At 40.5% G+C, this 18,772-nt stretch overlaps 1 protein-coding gene across 1 annotated transcript; it reads right to left on the reverse strand.

Moving 5' to 3' along the window:
- Positions 1 to 252: 252 nt before the first annotated feature.
- On the reverse strand, positions 253 to 18,039 carry LHX8 (LIM homeobox 8). Its single transcript, XM_073358236.1, has 8 exons — positions 17,953 to 18,039; positions 17,710 to 17,871; positions 12,147 to 12,268; positions 10,256 to 10,476; positions 9,661 to 9,764; positions 3,885 to 3,980; positions 2,804 to 2,987; positions 253 to 647 (listed from the first exon to the last, which is right to left on the reverse strand). Exons 1-8 carry the CDS (start codon positions 18,025 to 18,027, stop codon positions 571 to 573), a joined length of 1,041 nt encoding a protein of 346 aa, XP_073214337.1. The 5' UTR covers positions 18,028 to 18,039; the 3' UTR covers positions 253 to 570.
- Positions 18,040 to 18,772: the final 733 nt, after the last annotated feature.

Genomic DNA, 18,772 nt, shown 5'->3' on the forward strand with positions numbered 1-18,772 from the left:
TTTATAATTACTCATCGTTCAACCATAAACACAATAACGTGTTTGTTTAGCATGCTGCAACAGAGGGTTTATTCAGCTCATTTTGAAAATATTTGCAAATGAAATTTATTTTGCCAACTCACAGACATAAGCTTTAAAGTATAGGCTGTATATAACTCAAATACAGGTAATACTTTTTATAACAATAACTTACAGATACAAACTAATGATAAACTACAATTTCACAAAGAATTGTAAACATTTTGCACAATTATCAGTCCTTTCTTTTAGGCAAAGTGCTCTTGATGAAGAATAAATTAACAAATACATAACTAGAGTGGACTACTTCCAGACAATACAAAAAAGGTGTTTAATAAGCCTTGTAAACAACATATAGTTATTTATGCAGAATCCATAAAAGTGTCTTGCAGGCCAACTATACTTCCGTACTTGGGCAGCAAAATGGTCTTGAAAATGCTTTGGATGTTAAATAAAAAATTAACATTAATATCTTTTCAACGATATTTTAATACACAATAAATGACTCTTAAGAGTACATCCTTACTAGCTTTTATCCCTGAAAGAAAGGAATTAGGTGTGACTTATTGGCAGTTGTGTCATTGAATGGGGTAGCAAGGGCTGGAGTCCAAGTGCTGTAGGTGAATGAGCTACAAAAATAGAAAGATTTATTGGTCAACTGCATTGAAAGTAGAAAACATTGTAAGCTAGTAAAAAACCTCACTGTACTATGATGACTGGGCCACAAGTGAGCTGCACTAATTTCACTAACCTCAGCAAGAGCTCTTCTCTAGCACAATGGTTCTCAACCTTTCCAGACTACTGTACCCCTTTCAAGAGTCTAATTTGTCTTGCATGCCCCAAGTTTCACCTTCCTTAAAAACTACTTGCTCACAAAAATCAGACATAAAAATACAGAAGTGTCACAGCACACTATTGCTGAAACATTGCTTACTTTCATTTTTACCATAAAATCATAAATTGAAATGTAATATTTATATTCCAGTCTGGGTGATACTTGAACCTGTTTTTCACTTATGAGCCTTGTCTGAAGCCAAAGGTCCGCTGCCCGGGGCTGAAGCATGTAACTTAGCTACGCGGGGCCCTGCTTGTCATCCCTTAATGCAGACCCTGCACTTGCAACCCCCCTAAACCCATCCCATGACCTCCTGTGGGCTGCAACCCCCAGGTTGAAAAAAAACCCCTCATCTAGATGAGTTGAGTACCCCCTGGAAGACTTGAGTACCCCCAGGGGTACACATATCTCTGGTTGAGAACCACTGCTTTAGCACAGTTATAGGATCTAGCCAATTTTAATGGCATTACAATTGTTTCCAACTTCTTAATTCTGGGTCACAAGCTATTTGTGCCATTTCCATTCATGCATATTATCCTGCAGCTTGGGAATAAAGCAGACTGATGCTGTCTACATGGCAGATGTAACCATGTTTCCTGAGATGGTTGCAATACAATTGTTCCCTAACCCAATTACAAATATGGTTCATATATGTGTTGTAGACTTTTGTGTGGCAACTGAAGTCCAGCCTACATTACAAATTGGAACTAGATTTTGGTAACCTGGTTTGGAGATTACTGTAGTAGCCAGGTTTCTCTGTATGCCAATGTGGCGAGAGCCTTAGTCTGCAATGAAGTTGCTAAATGTTCCACTAATCTCTAGTACTCCTCTCAAGTCTTCAAATACAAATCCCAAACTAAAAATGTCTACAAATCCTGAATTGGAAAATAAAGTATTTAGAGTAAACACTTTTTCATTTAAGATTAACTAAAAATGAGCAATAATTACATTTTAGAATGAACAGCAACAAATGAAGTTTGTTTAATATAATTTCTCATCACCAGCACTATTATTATGTGGAAAGTACACAGTGATCTTCATATCCAAATCCTCAGCTACAAAGGGAGCAGCCACAGCAGTAGGTGATAGATAGGGCCCTACCAAATTCACCACCATGAAAAACGCATCATAAACTGTGAAATCTGGTCTCCCTCTGTGAAATCTGGTCTTTTGTGTGCTTTTACCCTATACTATACGGATTTCACAGGGGAGACCAGAGTTTCTCAAATTGGGGCTCTGGACCCAAAAAGAGTTGCAGAGGGGTCATAGGGTTATTTTAGGGGTGTTGTATACCCTTATTTCTTCACTGTCTTCAGAGCGGGGCAGCTGGAAAGCGGCGGCTGTTTACTGGGTGCCCAGCTCCGAAGGCAGCGCCCCGCCAGCAGCCGCACAGAAGTTGGGGTGGCAAGAGGATACCCTTACTTCTGCGCTGCTCCTTTCAGCGCTGTGTGGCCAGGGAGTAGCGGCGGCTCAGGGCTCAGCTGTGTGGCAGCAGTGCAGAAGGGCGGCCGTACCATACCAGGCCATTCTTACCTCTGCGCTGCTGCTGGTGACAGCACTGCCTTCAGAGCGGGGCTCCCGGCCAGCAGTACCGCAAACCCCACCCTGCATAACCTTGTGACCCATCCCCCCAACTCCTTTTTGGGTCAGGACCCTTACAGTTACAACACCGTGAAATTTTAGATTTAAATATCCAAAATAATTAAATTTACAATTTTTAAAATCCTCCGACCGTGAAATTGACCAAAATGGACTGTGAATTTGGTAGGGCCCTAGTAATAGGTGTTAAGAGATGTTAGAGGAGAATACTGGAAATGAAAAGTGATAGTCAGATCTCTTTACTATACTATTATTTACATTACCTAATAAATTCTCTTGCTTCAGCTAAAGAAAAGTATTGGTATTTTGTACTTAGATCTGAAGAGAATTACAGTAAGTTACTGTACCTACCGTCCATGTAACTATGTAGAGCAGTTAACATTGTCCCATCTTGGGGTACATATGCTGAGTATGCCATTTCTTCTAACATTGGTGGAGACAGCCTAGAGGGCTGAACTGCTGTGACAGGAGCAGTGGATGAATGATTAGGACTAACATGTTTCTTATGGCGTGCTCTACAGTTTTGAAACCATACCTGAAAAGGAGGAAAATGTAAATCATGTTTGATTGTATTGAGTTTTGACATTTAATTTAATAAAATCCTCAAGTTTATAGTTCAGCTGAAGCTAAATTCAGTGTCACACAGCACATGGAACTAGGACTAGATCACCATTATATTGCTGACAAGAATGTTGAAATATCCTTGGTATGCCAGGTTGGATTTTTTTTTTTAAAAGTAATCTAGCCTCCATTTTTTAAAAGTTTGAACCCTTTAGCCAGGGATTATAGAAGTCAGCCATTCTTATAGAAATATTCTGTGAAGTTTTTAAGCCAGGAATGAGTAAAAAGGGAAAGGAAAGCCCTTACACTATGGTTGGATCATAGTGGTATTGTTTAATAAAGGGGGTCCCCCAGACACAAAGTTTGATTCTGGATTTGAACTTCCTTTACATTTTAGATAGCATGAGGATAGGTTTTGTCTCAGGACCCATATCTAGGCTGATCAGTAAATGACCTCTAAATCTTAGTTAGTGTTTGTGCAATGTATTGCAGCAGCTTTGAGGGACAGTGAGTAAATGCAATGAAATCTTGCTCAAAAATGAAATCAGTAAATTTCATTTTTGTCTCTAGCAAATTTTGTATCAACATAACGTATTCAATGAAGAGATACTTTTTTTTTTAACATAAAACTCATTTAGGTGTATTGTATCTCCCACCTAAAGTATGTGATGAAAAATGTACTGTATGCATCTAACAGATATGGGTGTCCTAAACAATCTTTGGTCAAAAGATTTGATCTGCAGTTATGTTTGAACGAGCAGATTAGATCTCTTTCCAACTAAGGAATTAGCAATTTTCGTACTTGCACTTTGAATAACTCAGATTTTGTATAACTTGGATTTTGTGTTAGTGAAATAACTTTAGTAGTCACCTGTATCACACGCCTGCTCAAGCCTGTTCTTTCTGCCAATTTTTGGAGTGTTTGTGCATCTGGATTGTTGTCTTGAGCAAACTGTGCTTGCATAACCTGAAAAGGTAAGAGGTTGGTTTTTTAAAAATTAAGTATTGTAAGTACTCTAGCAAATCAGATATTATTACAGACTTCTCTCAAATTTGTGGTCATATCCCTTCATTAATTTAAGGGAATGATACTCTTTAACCCCCAAGCACGTTGTCCCAGTTTATCTTTTTAAAATCACTATCTTCAGAGATAATCCCTTACTCTGAGTAATAAAATGGCCACAGACACTTAGAATTGGAAGAGGCATTTTTCTTTGTTCTGGTTTGCACTTGTCCGGGGGGGGGGGGGGAGGAGAAAAAGAAATGCAGGAAGAACAACTGCACTAGAGGGGGATTGTGGCAGAAAATTCACTGCAGACTAACTTAAATGTTGTTGGTAGATAAAGCGTATAAACTGCAGACCATTGAATACATAATAGGGGCACAGAATGAACTTTCCGTGGTTGACAGGTTCAAAAAGATCAATCAATCTAGGTCTTGTGTTCTAAAGAGGATTCCCCACTTAATCCTTTTGCAGCTGCCCTGAAATATGTATGTAATTTTGAAGTCCTGAGTTCATGCCACATTTACCTTTAATTCATCTCTGAATGACACACAGGCTGCATATAACAGACCTACTACTGGCTAATCTCACTAAGCAATGCCAGACATAGCTCAGCATAGGATTAGGGTGGTATGGTGCAATGTTTTGAACCTGATCATTTGTCATTAAAAATGCATGGCATCTTTTGAAAAAACAGATATCTGTTTAACTTGTGTCTTGACTAAATTCTAATTTTGCCTAAATTCCTCCAGTAGCTTCAACTGGAAAAGAAATTTTCACTTCCTGTCCTAAACTGTGCATCATTGAGCAGTTTCTGTGTTTTACCCTTAGAGAATGACTGCATTTTGGTAGCTGGCAAATAATTCATGTGCTCAGAGACAAACTATATAGTTTATAAAGCACTTTAATTGGAGTCCTTTCATATGAAAGGACTCCAATTATAAAGGTGTTAGATTAGGAAAATTCTCACAAAGTGAAACTGCATGGCCCTTTGCTGGTGATTCTGTAGCGTCATAAAGGAAAATTTAAATTTGCTCATTTTTGGACTGTGGGGACCAATGATGCGTTTGCCATGTATGTATTTGCAAACTTTTTCATAGCTGGGACCAAACCGTTTCATGGACCACTTCCTCTCTCGTTTCCAATTTCATGGACCAACTCCTCCCTATCAATAGTACCATAAAATTCCAGTGGCAACTGCAGCAGTTGCTTCCATTGAGAAGCATGGAACAAAAGAGGCCCACAAGTGTTTTGTCTTTTTTGAGGCAAGTTAATCACACTCCCCCATTTGGATATTAATTTAACATCCCCTTTCCAGGTGTTCTGTTTCTCTTAGTTGGAAACAATAAGAGTCAGCCTGTTACCATCTAGCTCTCCATGGACGACAGTTTGTAAATCGGTGTGGTACTGCTAGATGGCACTTTTGTTTCATATGTGTAAGGGAACATTTGTAGGTTAGATGCAGTCTAAACTAGAGGGTTCTCTTCTTAGCTCTCCAGTTCACGTAAGAAGCTCGTTGACATCTTGTAAAGGTGAATCCAAAGCAGACATGGTTTATCAAGATTTAGGACAGCCTTAGAAACAGAATCACCTCTTTACTACATCATATAGCCCTCATGAATGCCACCTTGACTATAGTCTCCAGTCCAACACTTTAAGTACAGATAATTATCCACTCCATTTGACCCACACACCAGCATTTAGATTTGCCAGTGAGTTTGCTTTGAGTATGAACAATAGAATCCAGAGAATAAGAGCCTAAGAGACTTTATTGATAAAGTACTTTGATTTATACATATTATCTTTTAAATTGGTCGTGGAGATAGATTGATTTTGCCCATTGGATATTACCACATATTAGTCAATTTACCCATCCCTCTAAGATTTCATAAACTGAAGCTATAAACCTGAATCTATTCCATAATTTGACTTAGCTCATTTACAGAGCTAATATTTTACATCAGCAGCTATTTTCTAGTTTGTCTTAAATAGAAACCCATTCTGTCACTCAGAGTTTTATATGAAAAAAGAGATAGTTTCTTACTTGTTAATTGGGTTCTCCATGTCCCAATATGCCAGCCCATATTGTGGGTATAAGTCCTCCTACCAGCAGATGGAAACAGGAAAAAAGTAAAGCTCTTGTGAAGTCAAAGTTTGTAAAGTGCTTTGAATACAGAGCACTACGTAAGAGTCAATTACTAAATTATTCCTCCTATGAAGGCAGTTAGCTGGATGAACCTCTTCAGACTTCCTGAGCATTAAAAATTCCATTCTGTTCATATTAAAATTCCATAAAAAGTTTAAGGGAGAAATTAGTCCCATCTTCACCAACACGAGAGATGGCAGGGTGGGATACCTAGGCTGATCGAGAATACTACCTCTCAATTTTCCACCTATTGAGCGTGAACTTGAACAGCACCTTCCAATTCCAAAACAGACATGTGGTGGGTACCAAAGAAGAACAGATGGATGGATTACAACATCTATAAGCCTAGACTTCCAAAAATGCGTTTCTAGAGGCTTCCCACATCAGGTCTCTCTAGTGATATAAAAAGGTATGCAACACACACCCATGTAGTTGCTTTACATATTTCTGGAAGAGAAACATTCCCCACACCCCCAGTCTCCATAGAAGCGCCTGTCAAATTATTCTGAATAGGAGACAAAGCTATCTATACCTGCCACCATATGCTGCTTCAATGTTGTTTTAAAACCAGAGATGACAGTGAAGCTGTTCTTGGGGCATTCACAAAGGATCTGATTTTCTAACTTAGAGTTTTCTTTAGATTTAGATAGAAGGAAGCCTTCATATGCTTGACATAAAGATAATACTGCATGTGTTCTTTCATGGCTCCAGAGAGAAACTTTCTGACCCAAGAGGGAAGACCAAGCAGGGCTACATGCCTGGTGGGATAGAACAATCTGAGCCCAGATCAAAAGATCATACCTAAGGAAGACATGGCGATTTAGAAAGAAGCATTAACTCCAGAAGCCAAGGACAATGCTCAATTTAGAAAATGCAATCTTCGAAAAGGCTCTGCCTATCGAGGTTAAGGGCAAAAGTAAGCTAAGGTTGCCTTAGATAGCAAAAGTCATTCAATCCTAAATCTAATGGGCCCTGAGACCTGAAGAATATTCCTCTCAATCATCCTGAGGAACTAGGATACCAATCATTTAACCTGAAAAGGGGCTTAAAGGTTTCATTTGCAGCAATTCAGAAGGTGTGCTGATTAGCGCAATTCCTATTCTCTTGGTGGGCTTTGGCTCCAGCTCAGCCAGTTGCTTTGGATTTCAGAATCTCAGCAATGTGAATAGCAGCAAGAGAAGGGAAATTTCTTCTTGCCTAGAACAAGAGTACAAGATACTTCTCTTTGTGTCCTCCTCCCTAACATTGCTGATATATACAATCTACATATTGCACTTCTGTTTGGATTATCACTCCCTACTCCTTCAACTTGTGGAGAAATGGCAAAGTGGGTTTTTGACAGTGGACTGAGAAACCAGTCTCCACCAAGAGCCAACAGCCACATTACTACGCCTTGGCTTAAGTGCTTCATGTCCATTACTACCACTCTATTGGGCTGTTCTAGGGGCAATTCCTACTGAATACTCTTTTTTTACAACTGCCAGGGAAGGAGGATAGGCTGGCCAGACAGAGCTCAGATCAAGGCAGCAGAGAAGTCAAATTTAAGAGTGGCTACTTGTAAAAAGCTTGCCAAGCACGCTATATCAGGCTGCTTCTTTAAGGAGTCCAAACCACCAATAAGAACATACTAGGCTAGAACTGTGAAGCACCTGTTAAGGAACTGAATCGTATCGTCGGTTTCAGAAACTGAGTCTGCAAAAGAAACATCTTGCTGACCTGAGTATCAGGCCTGACCTAAGATAGACACGAATTACTGAGCTGAAAAAGATTCTCAATCATTTGCTTCAATTTGTCACCCAGAGTTCCCAGAAAAGACTGCATCCTACTATCTACCAGGCGCATATATGCTTCTGATTCTATCTGCAGCAACCCACCATTCAGGTCAGGGATGACAGAGTGTCTCTCCTTCCAGAGAGCCACGGTAAGGAATACCACTTTGTCTTGGTGATTCTGGTATTCACCACAGAAGACAAGGCCCTAAATGTTCAGTGCTGACCCAGAATGAAAAACAGAAAGAGTGTGTTACACCATGTGCCCAATGGGAATGTGCACAAGTATGAAATGGGACACAAAGGGATGCCACCATTGTAGCCTGTAGGAGCTGGAATCTATTCCTGCTGTTACCCCTGTAATGATGGGGTTGACACTGGTCATAGATTTTATCTTGGGAAGGCTAAATCAGGTTTTTCCTCAAAGATCAAATGATCTGAACTATTCTATGACTGAAAAGCTATTTCTTTTCATGGGGGATAGTGACCAGAGACCTGGTCCAAAGCTGTAAATCTTAGTGGGCCATAATCAAGGCAGTCACGATGCTGGAGGAAGCCCTAGTGACAGAGGAGATTCAGCCAGCCAGCCCACTTTAGAGCAGACTTGACCACACAAGAGTTTTGATTCATCACCCCCCACAACACGCACAGTCTCCCATCTGTTCATCATAAGAAGTATATCCACTGACTGAGCTGGTATAGAGGGATGTTGGAAAATGCTTCATACTATACAGTATGTCCAAACCAAAAGAGTAAATTATGACCATGGTATTCTCACACTGCTTAAGTTTCAAATACACTCTTTCAGTATTTAACTTTGCCCTGACCCCACCCTCTCTATGAAAAATTTCTTTGATCTAAAATAGGTAGCACTGAGTACTGAAATGAAGATTCTGAAAAATAAGCCAACATTCCACTCTTAAATATAGAGGAGAATATGCTTTAATAGGTAGAGTCAAGATCTGAACGTTTTGGAAAATTCACTTATTAAGGAGGTGGGGAGAAAAAGCAAGGAATATTCATTCAACAGTCATTAATACTCATTTTGTAGGTCACATATATTTATAATCTTCAGTATACTTAAACATACCAGAGAGAGATTGGTCCTTCCTCCACGAAGGACAAACCAGCAGAAAGTAGTTCAATTATTGCACCCCCTTCGCCATATAAAATAAGGAAGGGTTAATTTGATTGGAGCCAACCTGAGAGTTCCTGTTTATGCTGATGTGAACATAATACTTTCCAATTCGGAGGACACAATCTTGATGGTCATTAAAAGGCAGATTGTGGTGGTATAATGAAATCTAAAACTCCAACACACTAGTGTCCTGAGAAGTACATTTCCTTTGTATATTTTTCATAATACATAATTCTGAAGATATTTTTTCTTTATTGCAATTATGCATAGTGATGTAAGCGTCTGATTAAATGGATTTCATCAAGCAGTCATACTAGATCAACATTTTGGTTTCCACTTTGCACAATTACTAGCTGCCCTGAGGGAAACAAAGCTAGAAGAGGAACTATTTCATATTAAACTGCTAAAGCGAACAAAGTATTCCAGAAACATGCCATGTCTTGATAATTTGTTAAATAGTTTAGAACAGAGAGAATAGTTTGCTCATATGTAATTATACTTATATTAATTTTCAGTCAGTCATTCATTGCATAAAATCTTTATGCATTTCTGAACTGTGTCCGTTTTCAGTGCTCACAATGCTGCCTCTACCTGGAGTTGATCCGCTGTGAAGCTGGTCCGAGCTCTTTTTGCTGGTTTTGGATGACTAACATCTTGTTCTGTTAGTAATGCTCCTTCCACACTAATCCCATTCCCTGATGTGGGGGGAAAAAAAAAACCTGTATATTGATAATTCAGAATGATATTAGTCATAAGTCACACTACTCTGGAAAAGATTTCTAATGTTTGTTAGCTGATTATTATGGAATTGTACAATGGACCCTGTCTTGTTCAAAGTTACTTTGGTATTAATTTGGAGTAGTTCCATTGACATCCAGATTTCACGGACATAAGAGAGAGCAGGATTTGGTCCAGCATTACATCTACAATGTCACAGACCAAGTGGATAAGCTAGACATATATTACTTTACTTTTTTTAGAACCATAGAAAGTGAGTTGAACATATTAGAATAAAAGAGTTAAATATATTGGGTAGTTTGAACATTATTAAGCATAAAGATGCATGTATTTCAACTAAAATAAAGCTAGAGAACTGCTTTTCTTATAAAGGAAGGTGAAATAGCAGCAAATTTAGTTAAGGCTAAATGACAGTCAAACTAGGAATTTAATAAAAGCAGCATATTACCATTTTCAACTTCTCTTTTTAGATTGTCCAACATACAATCATAATGTACTCTGCAAAGGACTTTCTCTTCAACCAAAGCAAACTCCTCTCCAGTGGAAAGCTGTCTTTTGCAGGAGAAGCAGGCAAAACATGCTAGGTGATACACATTTCCCTTAGCCCTTCGGACCCAGTCAGTAGAATGGATGTGCCTACCACAACGAGAACAACGGGTTCCATACCGCCTACAGCAAAGAAGGGAAAACAAAAGGCTAAGTCACAGAAATAATCATCTAAAATATGACCGTCACCCTAGGAAAATTAGTGACAATTTGATGGGGAAAACAGTCCATGGGATTCATATAAGTGCACTGACTCTGTTTATTGATTAGATGACAGTAGAATTTACATTGTTTTTCTGGGGAAAATTTTAAAAGTTTGCATCTGGTTGTTTTAAAAACAGGGCTAAAGCCCAATTACAAGTTTAATTCTTTCCTTAAGTCAGAAGGCAAAATATTCATTTAATCACTGAAGTGGAATCAAATATTCACTTATCTGCCGCTGTCTAACTACCCCTTTTAATCCATTGTCAACTGTCTCCCTATCCTATTTATCTCGTGTTCTATGACCTCCCAGTTATCCAAACGTAGTCCACATAGTTATCCAAACATAGTCCATAGCCCAAATAATTTGGGTCTTAATTCTATTATATGTAACTACATAGTTCAGCTGCTAACTGAAAGTTAAAACAGAGAAAATATATCTAGAAAGCTTCTAGAGGGAAAGAGATTAGATTCCAGGGAGTAACAAGGGGGGGGGGAAGTACAGCATCTAGTTTTGCTATAATCTTTAGAAGAACTTCAAATATCCAACTTTATCTAGAATATGGAGATAAATATTTTCCCATCAGAATCTGACTATTTTCAAGAGGAAAATAGTGACTAGAATATATCTATAATAAACATGGATATTTATTCTTTAGGAATACATGTGACACCAATATCTTCAAAAATGGATACTTAAAATTAGGCTACAAGAAACCTAAACAACTAGCCTAGTTTTTCAAAAGGGCTGAGCACCCATCAATATATTTTAAATTACTGTTTAGTTAATACTCTTTTGGTATTAGAGTGGTCATCAGCTGATCAGTTTATTTCACAGTTGAATATTCCCTACCTGCTTTGGATTTGGGGTGAAATCTTAGCTCCACTGAAGTCAATGGCAAAGCTCCCGTTGACTTCGAAAAGATGCCAGGACTTCACTCCTGATTTTGTCAAGTGCAATTCCCCTCAATTCCCTTTGAAGCCAGTACAAGTTACCATAACCCACATCTCACAGAATCATACCCTAATCTTGCACTGTGTACACACCTCCGAAACTAACTGCTCATAAATCAACACATTAGAATTATGGGAACATGCTGCTTACAGGTTGCATGGAAATACAAAACAGTAAAATATTATTTAAAAAAAATTAATACTTTTCTATCGTGTCCTAAGGGTCTTTGCTTATGTTACAAGGAATTATATCCACTTTTTCTTGGAATAGAACATCACAGCTCTACTTTGTAGTCTTGAACCAGCACTATTAAAAAAAAGTATTAATCTGTTGACTTTAGGGTCTGTATTATTGTAAGGGCCTTGACTTCTATTGTGGATGGTTTAGTTTCCTCACGGGCCTCAACAGTGAGGGATCTTTTCCATAAATGCTGTAGTTATTATATACAACATGGCACAAACTGCTTAAGGTTTCCCCAATCCCTTCTTAAGGCAATTGAGACTCTATAGCATAATGACTGCTGAAAATAGTGAAGGTGAAAGACAACTTAAATACCAGCCTAAGTGAACGTCCGGGTGTCATATTCACTTGTTACCTCAGAAAAATGAGCTCCATTTTTAAGAGTCATATGATGTACCTGAAATAATCAAGTTTGCAGAAAATATCTTTATCTTTGATGTAGCAGCTGGTATGCCTTCCTAGAGAGGTTCTGCAAACACTGCACGAGAGACAACGTACGTGCCAGCAAAGATCATTTACCTATGAAACGGAGAAAGAAGACGACATACTAATCTGGTAGCACAACTGTGAAGGAGTGTTTTTGATTTATGTAAATAGGGAGGCAAAAGTCCATACTTTTGCCATATGTACCACAGACTATCAGCATATACACCATAAAAAATAAATAAAGCCTTTGATTATGTAAAGCAACACATTAGGATTCTATAAAATAATGTTCCAAATTTCATCTATGTCAATTAAGACCTATGCTTGAAGTTAATAGAGATCCTCAGTACAAGCTTCTGTGGTTTTGTGTTTAAAGCATGATAATGGGAAGTAGGGGATCTGGGTTCTGTTCCTGGCACCAACACAGACTTCTTATGCCTAGTTCTGCTTTCACATCAGCTGAGTAATAAAATAGAATTTGGCCTCAAGTGACTTTGAAAAGTTATCTAACCTCTGTGCCTCTTTCTTTTCCCCTATCTGCAAAAAGATCTGACTAACAGAAAGCGCTAAATTCAATTGATATATAAAGTGCTTTGAGATTTAAGTTCAGAGAACATGTGTCAAATAGAACAAGCCATGAATTACATCTCAACCCCTTTGTTTTACCAACTGAGTCTGCATTCTTGTAATTAAGTTTATGGGCTAAGATTTTCAAAGCAGTTTAGGACTTATTTCCAAATGGTCTAGGGGATATATCAACCATTGTTTCTATAGTTTAAAATGTAAAATCTATAATGCTGTTTGACTTAGGTCTGGTCTACACCTAACACTTAGGTCTACCTTAGGTAAAAAATTTCATGTGCTGTGTGATGTGGTTAAGTTTATCTTACTCCTCCCTGCCCCGCAGATGCAGCTGGGTTGATGGAATTCTACAGTGATCGAATAACCCCTTTTGTCGCTGTAGCAAGTGTGTACACTACACTGCCACTGCAGCACTTGTTGTGTAGACATACCCTTAATCACAGAAAGTGAAGAGTAGGTGGTCAACAATTCTGAAAAGCTCTATAAATTTTTATTATCAATAGTCTATTTAGTCTTTTGGCAATATAAGCTGTTTGTCTATAATGTTAGTATTGTGCATTTTGTATTTATTGTGCATTTGATCAAGTGCAGAACAGATTTTCTACATTGGTCTCATTTAATATTTGCAGAGACAATAAATCAGTGTTGGTTACTGACCAAATTAAATGTTAAGGACTCCCAGTTATGATAAAAAGTAAGTAACATTATGGATAATACAACAACATTTTAATGAAAGTGGCAACCAAGCAACAAACTAGTTCAGAAATGTGCATTCTCAGAGCCAGATTCTAATCTCAGATACCTCAAACAATGAGATCTTCAAAATCTGTTTGCTGCATGCAGCAGAGTAGCAGATCTGATATAAGCAGCGTTGTGTCTTTAGTCAAAGATCAGAATGCTGCCCTAAGAGTCGTAGTTGACTTATTACAGTAACCTACAAAATACATGTATGCATATGAAGGATGTTTTGAGGAGAAATAAACTTCAGCCTGTTATACTAAAATATAAAGTTGTTTGCATATTGTCCAGCATTCTCTCTCAATATATAATCATATTGGCAGCAGTCTTTATTGAAACACAGACAAAACAAATTGACAGATTTATCAGTACACCACAATTTAATGCTGATCTACACCTCTCAATATCCTTTTCCATGGTAAGAAACTACCCTGCTGAAAATGGCAGTCAGCAATTGGCCCTCCCAAGCCAGGCCAAAAATGGTTATACTGCTACTGGAGGTGGAACAAAAGCATCTGGGCTGAACGAAGCCTCAATGGCTCTAGGGAAATACTCAGAAAATTTTCTTAGTACAGACCATTTTCCACTATTGCTAACAATGGTTTTGGCTTTACTAGCGTTAGTAAACCCTGGTGTAGATGAGCTGCTAGCGTTAAGCCCCATGTCACATGAAACTGCTCAGAACAAATTTAAACAACATGATGCTTAAAATTCTGGCAACAGCCCAGAGCCTATTTATCATAGGGTTCCTAATGCTGCTAGCACTATCCTGTAGAAAGGACAAACCACACTTTAATTGTCCTCAATATAGTGTTGTCCCATCTACATTCCTATTTAACCATATACTGAACATTGATTTAGGAGACCCATTGGTAACAACCACTGTCAGCAATGTGTCAGTTTCCTAGTGTAAATAGGAATAGAAAGAGTCAGACATCTGAGTAGCATGGAACACTAGATATTTATATCTATTTTAAACCCTCTCTCATGTAAGTGGTACAGACTATTCATACTTGCACCTATATTCAGCTTCTATCTAAATTGCAAATTCTGCAGTTTTTAGACAGGGGAAAACTGATGCTCAGAGTGGTTAAGTGACTTATGCAGAGCACCACTGGGAGTCAGAGTTGGTAAAACTGAGTTCCAATCCCAATCCCACCATACTTTAGCCACTTAAGAGCATTGTTACCAAAAACGGTGCACAAAAGGAGAGGGGGATTTCCTAGAAGGAAAGATGAAGGGACATTCTTTTCAAGGTACTTTCCCCTCTATCTAAACCCATCAATGAATAATAAAGCAGCATAAATATATAATATACATCCTCTACCCTTACCCCTCCAACCCTCAAGACAACGTTTGAATTGAAAGGGCGAACAGAAAGCGTAGAGAGAGAGAAGAAATTTAAAATGCCTCAAGCAGTGCTACCTGTTCTGACAACGTTTTGAGAGCGTTGGGTAAGTGGTTGTTTATTTATGGAGCTTATGGAGTCAAGTGATTAAGTGACTTTTTTTTAAAAATGATAGGTAAATTGTCTAACCTCGTGGTTGTGGAAAAAAGCTGGAAAGCCTGACCCGAGTGCACCCAAAAGCCTCTAACCCAGACCCAAGTGTATCCTAAAGGCTCTAACAAGTTTTATTTTTAAAAGTCTTGTGGTTTTGTAACCAGTCTCTTGATCTTTTAAGATCTGACTCATGATTTTTGAACACTTGAGACTGGTAATACTGCTCCAGTGCAATGTAGCTTCTTCTCCCACTGCAGAAGCTACTAAACCATACCAAGAGGTTTAACTTATTTCTATAGCTCAAGAACAGTTCTGAAGAGCAACTTTACCTTCAGAATGCCAAAGTGCACAAAATGGCTAATTATTAGCTGCTGACAATGTAACTGGCATGATAGAGGACAGGAAAAAGAAACTGCCCATGGCCTGAGCAGCTTACCAACTTATTTTTAAAGAAAGTGTTTCCTGAGGCAACATATTCCTGGAATTCCAAAAATGCTAGAATTCTCTCAAAGTAGCATCAACAATTTGACTTTCAGCTAAAGCCCCCCCACTTCCTGTAAACACTTACTCATGTGCTTAATTTTACACATAGGAGTAGTCCCATTGGCCGCAATGAGACTGCTCTCACATGTAATGTTAAGAACATACATGTCTGCAGGATCAGGGACAAATATGAGAAAATAAAACACCAGGCTGCCAGTTTTTTGGGGGGAATGGACGAGGAACAATTGTCTAGAACGTGTGTCAAGGACGAGGCAAATTTCATTAGGCCGAATTAAGTCATCCATAATGCAGACAGACTGTACAGAACTTCCATATCTGTGCAGCTCCCTGATCAAATCCAGGGCCAACTGTCAGCAGCGAACACATTTTTAAGACTTTAAATTCTGTTTACACCCAGTGCTCCCACATTTATATCATTACGTGAAATATTTTTGCTAAACAGCCTTTTGTCTGTTCTAGACAAGGCCTAAATTGTGGGTAGTGTGGTATTTTACTTTGTGAATATGCATGTTAAACTCCATGGAGTTCAGACCATTGGTTCTCTATTGAACAAATCATATTTAAACTCAGGTTAGTGGTTGGTGATTTGTACCACATTATTCACATGTCATTCATCACTTACAAAGTGCGCTTAGTAGGGCAGCTCCACAGATACTAAATGAGGGATTACTGTACTTTGCATAACCCAGCGGCACTAATAACAAGGAACAAGACTGTGAATTAAGCACCCAGGTATTTGTGGTTGAAGTGAAACCAGTAAAACTCATATATAGCGTGGCTTATGGAGAGATTGTTCTGTACTAGATACTGTAAATTCTCAACCCTTAAATACAAAATATAACAACTCCCTTTCTAACAGTTACTGATTAGTCAGACTGAAATCAAAGTGTATGATGAATTTTTCCGGGTACTTTCACAATACAGGTAGTTACATATTTAATCATTTTATTAAGATGATGTTATTAACCAACCAAACTGCTCACAGAGGTTCCCATATTAGCAGCCATGTGCTTTTGATGTAATTTGTTTTTATGTAATTTCAGAACTAGTTCTGAAACAATGGGAGTTGCCCATTAAATTAATTATGCTTATTTAAAATACTTCATATCACAAAACGTTAACATGTATTTTTTGTAAGACACCAGGGGTAACTCAATGATATCAATGGGAGTTGCGCCATTAACTTAAGTGGGGCCAGCATTTCACGGGACCTGGATATTATTTTGCAAAGTTTTAGAGGGATGCAATTTGAAATGGCCAATACATGAAACCATGAAAAATGAACATACTGGGTTTTAACATGGTGGTAGCAAAACCAAAGAGAGGACACTGTTTTACAGTTTTCAACTTTACCAACAGATCGCTAGTAAAACTTATCTTTTCCAGAATGGAACAGTTCAAGGTGAAGATAGAAGGGCAAAAAACTCGGCGTTTTAGGTTTTGCTGATCATAAGACACAAATGGTGAATTGTTTGAAGTTATTTTACTAAATGCAAAAAAGTCGATAGTCTCCCGAGTCAAATTCCTGATAGGATTTCAAATGGAAAAGGCGTTGTATTCTTGCCGCTACGGATCTGTAAAGGTTTGCATCATAGATCGGGGACAAGGGAGGGAGGGAAAGCAGCAAACCCCCAAGAACCATTGGAAAAAGAAAGAAGCGGTTTCAAAAAAAAAAAAAAGGAAGCGAAATTATTCACTGAGCGCTCGCCACATTACCAGCCTCCCCTGCCCAGCTGCCGAGCCTGAAGCGCGAGCAGCCCGTTGCTCACGAGGGACCCCACACAACAGTTTGCACCAAGAGCCAGATACTCCGATGAAACTAATCAGGATGTTTCGGCTACGATCTGTGTTGCTCTCACATTGGTCCCCCCCCAGCGCTGTGTACGCCAGGGAGTAGCGGGGGGCCACATTCGCCTCCAGCCTAGCGCAAGCCTGGGAGAGGAAAGGGGTGAACCGGGCGCGCGGGCGGCCAGCCGGTCACCCCGCATTTAACCCGGCTGGGGAGGCGATGCCTGCCCGGAGGGGCATTGCAGCCAAGGCAGCTGGTGCTAACGAGCTGGCGCCGGGCAGGGTTCAAGAGGGGCGGGCTCTCCGCTGAAGCCAGGGGCGCCCTCGGACTCCAGCCTAGCTCGGGGGGCCGGCGCTGACTGGGAACCGCGGAGCTCCAGCTCCCCGGGGCCCGGCCCGGCCCGGCCCGGCGCGCACTCACCTTGAGCAGGTACTTGTCCACGATCTCCAGGCCGCAGCTGCTGCACAGGCACTTGCTGGGGGCGCAGCCGGAGGCCGAGGCCATGGACCGGGGCGAGGAGGAGGGGGACAGCGGGGCCGAGGAAGAGCAGGAGTCCTCGTCCCCTGCTGCCTCAGGGCTCACCTGGGGGAGAGCGGGGGGGCCTGTTAGCGCGCTCGGACCGCCCCGCGCCGCCCTCTGCGCCCCCGCCGCGCGGGCACTTACCAGCTCCCCTTCCCCGGCGCCTTTCCGCCGCCTTCCCCCCGCCGGGGCCGCCGCTCTCCCGCACTCCTCGGCCATGAGCCCCGGGAACTGCAGGGGGAAACGGGAGAGCTGAGCGCGCCGCAGCCCCCCCACCCCCAGCTCCTCCCCGGGCGGAGGAGGCCACCTGGAGCCGGAGGCGACGCCCGCGGGCTCCTGGGGGGCGGGCGGTGGCAGCGAGCGCGCCCGCGGTGCCCCAGGAGCGCGCCTGACCCCCGTGGTGGGGGCAGAAGGTTAAAATCCTTCCCCCTCCTCCAGCCGGGCTTGGGGGGGGGTTATTTCTTTAATAACGGCAATTAAAAGGGCAAGGCTGGGCCGTGCAGAGCGGCCCCGCGCTGGAGAACCCCGAAGGGAGAGCGCGTTAATGGGACACTCGACAGCTAATTACAGCGGGGTTTCAGCAGCCTGGCGTTTGTTCCGGGGACGCTTTGAATGAAAAGGCTTCGGCGTCAAGGGAGCTAGCGGCTCTCCGGTAAACTTGCTGCAATTAGAGCCGCCAGTGACTGACACTCGCTTCTTTAAGGTGTAAATTGCCACTTAAGAGCCCAATAAGAGACAACAGTTGAGCTCCTAAAGGATTATTTTTACCCGGCGCAGAAAGCCGATCGAATAATGGAAAATATCCAGCTGAATTTAATGTGGTGCCATTAAAAAAATCGCACCTTTGTTCAATCGAGGGTCAACGTTTTTTAAAGCAATACAGCCGGGAGCGCAGTTACACAAATCCTCCCAGCTCTACGGACACGTTGCGTTTCGGAAAGTGCGTGTGTGTTTGTTTTGATAC

The sequence above is a fragment of the Lepidochelys kempii genome, chromosome 8 (genome assembly GCF_965140285.1).
Source record: "Lepidochelys kempii isolate rLepKem1 chromosome 8, rLepKem1.hap1, whole genome shotgun sequence".
In the NCBI taxonomy this organism is placed as follows: Eukaryota; Metazoa; Chordata; order Testudines; family Cheloniidae; genus Lepidochelys; species Lepidochelys kempii.